General features: G+C 62.1%; 1 protein-coding gene across 1 annotated transcript in view; it reads right to left on the reverse strand.

The window, feature by feature from the left end:
- Window positions 1–3585, reverse strand: part of PLCXD1 (phosphatidylinositol specific phospholipase C X domain containing 1) — a gene marked incomplete at its 3' end in the record, with an annotated part of 9659 nt that overhangs the window by 2732 nt on the left and 3342 nt on the right. Inside the window, 3 exon segments of the mRNA XM_014582520.2 lie at window positions 1–97; window positions 1401–1537; window positions 3159–3297. Of these exon segments, the coding sequence (XP_014438006.1) occupies window positions 1–97; window positions 1401–1537; window positions 3159–3282 (358 nt within the window).

Below are 3585 nucleotides of genomic sequence, written 5' to 3' on the forward strand. Positions count from 1 at the left end.
CGAAGTGCAGGTTCTTCTCGGATCCCTCCAGCATGTGGGCCACCCGCAGGTCCAGGTACCGCACGCCCGTGTCCAGCTGCTCCGTGACGTTCAGCCCCTGAGGACACAGGCCGTGGTCGTCCCACCTCAGGGGTGCAGGCCACTCTCTGCTGGCCGGGCCTAGGTCTGGGGTCTCAGGAGTGGGCGAGAGCCTGCCCAGTGCAGCTGCCTCGGCCCCAAGGACAGGCTCCCCCAGGGCTGGTAGGCACCTGGAACCCGCGTCCGGGACCTCACGTCCGTGCAGGAGGGTGCAAGACAGTTCGAGGCCGGGTCGGGGCGGGGGGGGGGGCATCCCTGTAAAGGCGCCTTGGCCCCTAATACTGCTTTAGGGACAGAGGGGATGGAAGTGACCTGTTGTCATAATCATAGAGAAAGAAAAGTCTTATTATGGAACCGAGCAAAAAATGGTTCTCTGAAGGAGCAAAGCGTTAATAAAACAAAGAAAAAGAAAATGCTGCTCCCCTCCCACCTTAAATAATAGAAAAGGGGGAACCAGCAGTTAGCGTAATGGCTATGTCGCTGGACTCCCACGTAGTCGACTGAGGTTCGCGTCCTGGACCCGGTGGCTTAAAACTCACCCCGGGCACGTGTGCGTGCGTGCCCAAGATCCAGAGAGGAGAATGGAGGAGAAGGGATTGCGACTTGGCCATCCTCCCTGGGGGGTGATTTCTCGCTTTCTGTCTCTCTGTCTCTCTCTGTCTGGCGAGCGCACGCGCCCAACAGTGAAAAAAAACTCTCCAAAAAAAGTAATAATAATAATAGAAAAGGCACAGATACTAACGCTGAAAGTGAAAGAAGGTGGCCAGCAGATGGCGTAGTGGTTACGTCACTGGACTCCCACATGGCCCACCACGGTTTGAGTCCCAGACCCGCTGACTTTAATCTCACGCCAGGCGCATGTGTGTGCCCAAGGTCCAGAGAGGAGAATGGAGGAGGAGGAGGGACCATGGCGTGGCCATCTCCCGTGGCGGGTGATTTCTCATTTCCCCTCTGTCTCTCCCCAGCGAGCACATATGCCCTATGGCAAGAACCTCCTTTGGGGCCGGCAGGTGGCGTGGTAGTTAAGGGCAGTGGAATCCCACATGGCTGACTGTGGTTCGAGACCCGGACCTGGCTTGCTTTCTCACTTTCCTTCTCTCTCTCTCTCTCGCTCTGTCCTTCTCTGGTGAAATTAAAATAAATGAATGAATAAAGTTAAACGAAATAATTTTTGTTTGTTTGGTTTTGGAGAGGTTTTTGCTATAGGGCGTGTACTCTCACCAGAGAGACAGAGAGAGACAGAGAGACAGAAAGCGAGAAATGACCCCCCAGTGGGGATGGCCACACCGCAAGCTCTCAGACCCCGTGCTGTCCGGGCTCACCTGGGTGACGGACCATTTCAGCACCACAGGGCGCGTCACGCAGGGCAGGACCTTGGCCAGCAGCTGCAGCAGCCGGGGCTGGTCCTGGGCGATGGGGGACTTCCTGTTCAGGCAGTAGGTCATGGTGTCGTGGCTCCCTGGAAGGAAACAGCAAGGTCACCTTCCACCTGCTCGCCTGCCTCCTCACGCTGCACGCCGGGGGCATGGACGCACACGCAGAACACACATGTGCAGCGCTGAGCAGAGCCCCCAGACCCGCGCTCCCTGCCTGGGTACGGGCCCTCATCCACTTTCAGTGTCAGGCCCAGCTTCTCTGGCACGTGGTCAGCCTCGCCGTGGGCCATCCTGCATCTGTAAGAACGCTCTCCCCGCTGAGACAGCAGCCCTGGCGTGGCCCCGTGGCAGGTTCTCTGTGGGCCAGGCCTCGTGTGGAGCAGGTCCGTCGTGGGCCAGGCCTCATGAACAGGAAGCAGCCCGACCCCGGCCACAGTGTGGGTGCACCTGAACACACGAACCGCAGTGACAGATGCCAACACGCGAGCCCACGGGCTCAGCCAGGGCATGCCACGCTGTCCACACATAAAGCCCTGCCGTGACTGGGGCTTGGGAGGGAGGGACGACAGTGATCTGCATTGCTGCTGTTGGGCTCTTTTAGGTTTTTGCCATGGGGCACATGTACTTGCCAGAGAGCAGAGAGGCAGGGACAGAGAGAGGGAAAGTAAGAAACCACCCTCGCGGATGGCCGCACCACACTCCCTTCTCCGTTCTCCTCTTGGGATGTTGGGCACGCACGCACACGTGCCCGGTGTGGTTTTCATGCCGCCGGATCTGGGACTCGAACCGCAGTGAGTCACGTGGGGATGCAGTGCCTTCAGCACCACTCCGCCTGCCGGCCCCAGAGACCACCGCGGTTTCTAACGGGTGCGGTGTCTCCTCTGGGGTGACGAGAAGGCTCTCTAGCCTCTGGTGCAGATGGCGTGTCACCTGTCCAGCTAGAAGCACTGATGCAGTCGGAGCCCCTGGGCTGGGCAGCCTGGAAACATGCTAGATGTGCGTGTGTGCGTGTGTGCGTGTGTGTGCGTGCCTGGGATCCTGATGGGCTGCAGGAGTGGAGGGCGGAACGATGACATGCCCACGCCCTGGGGAGCGTGCTCTCTCTGTCTTGCACACACACAAACTGAAACTAGACCACACTGGCTGTTGTGTGTGTGAGGGCCCCGACCACGCGGCTGCGCACCAGCGAGCCCCACGTCTGGAGGAAGCTCAGTGCACCCTGCGGGCTCGGTCCCGAGTCCCACCTCCCTGGGAGGCAGCGGGCACGTCTCCTCGCTCCGTCAGTCCACGGCAGCCCCCGGGGCCGAGCAAGGTGGGGCTGGGGGCACAGACCCAGCTGGCAGGGCCTGTCCACCTCACGGTTGACCCCGCACGAGGGCCCAGCATGGAAAACGCTTGACACGCACTGGGTGGAGGAAGACGGCTGGACACGGCACGAGGCACCTGGAGGGGCCTGGAGTCCTCCCAGGAGCAGGACAGACGGCCCAGGGGGGTGCAGCCCCCGAAGGCCTAGGTGTCCCCATGCCTCGCGTTCGGGGGTGCCCCGAGTCCTTCACGGTCGTATCAGAGTGGACGAGAGAGGACAGGTGTGTGCATGCACTGTCCTCGTGTGTGTGTGCGCACACGTGTGTGCCCACATGCACGGCCTGCTGGAACGTCCCCGCACCCCGGACGGACCCCCCAGCAGCATCCATGTTCCCTCACCTGGGATGGACAATTGGTGCAGGGGCACGTCCCAGAGCCGCGGGCACAGCTGTGACATCCAGTCCTGGTTCCTGCAGTCCGGGCGCGGGGAGCCGGGGCAGGGGGCGCTCGCCTGGCCGCCCATCACGGTGGCAGGCACCTGCGGGAGGACAGAGGGTCTGCCATTCGCGCGAACACTGCTGCAGGGGGCCTGAGCGGAGGCCGAGCACACGGCTCAGAGCACACGGCTCAGAGCCACGCTCCCGCCTGCCCACCTGCCCAGAGCCGACGCGGCTGACCGGGCGGCCTCCCTCTCGGTCCCCAAGGACGACTGCGGATGCCATCAGCCCTGACACGGCAGAGCTCGCCTGGCCCCATCGGCCTCACCCTGGGGGAGGAGCGGCCGCTCCGAGCAGCCCGGAGCTGAGCCTCTTCTGCTCCCACAGAC

The sequence above is a fragment of the Tupaia chinensis genome, unplaced genomic scaffold (genome assembly GCF_000334495.1).
Source record: "Tupaia chinensis unplaced genomic scaffold, TupChi_1.0 Scaffold143644_1, whole genome shotgun sequence".
Lineage (NCBI taxonomy): Eukaryota > Metazoa > Chordata > Mammalia > Scandentia > Tupaiidae > Tupaia > Tupaia belangeri.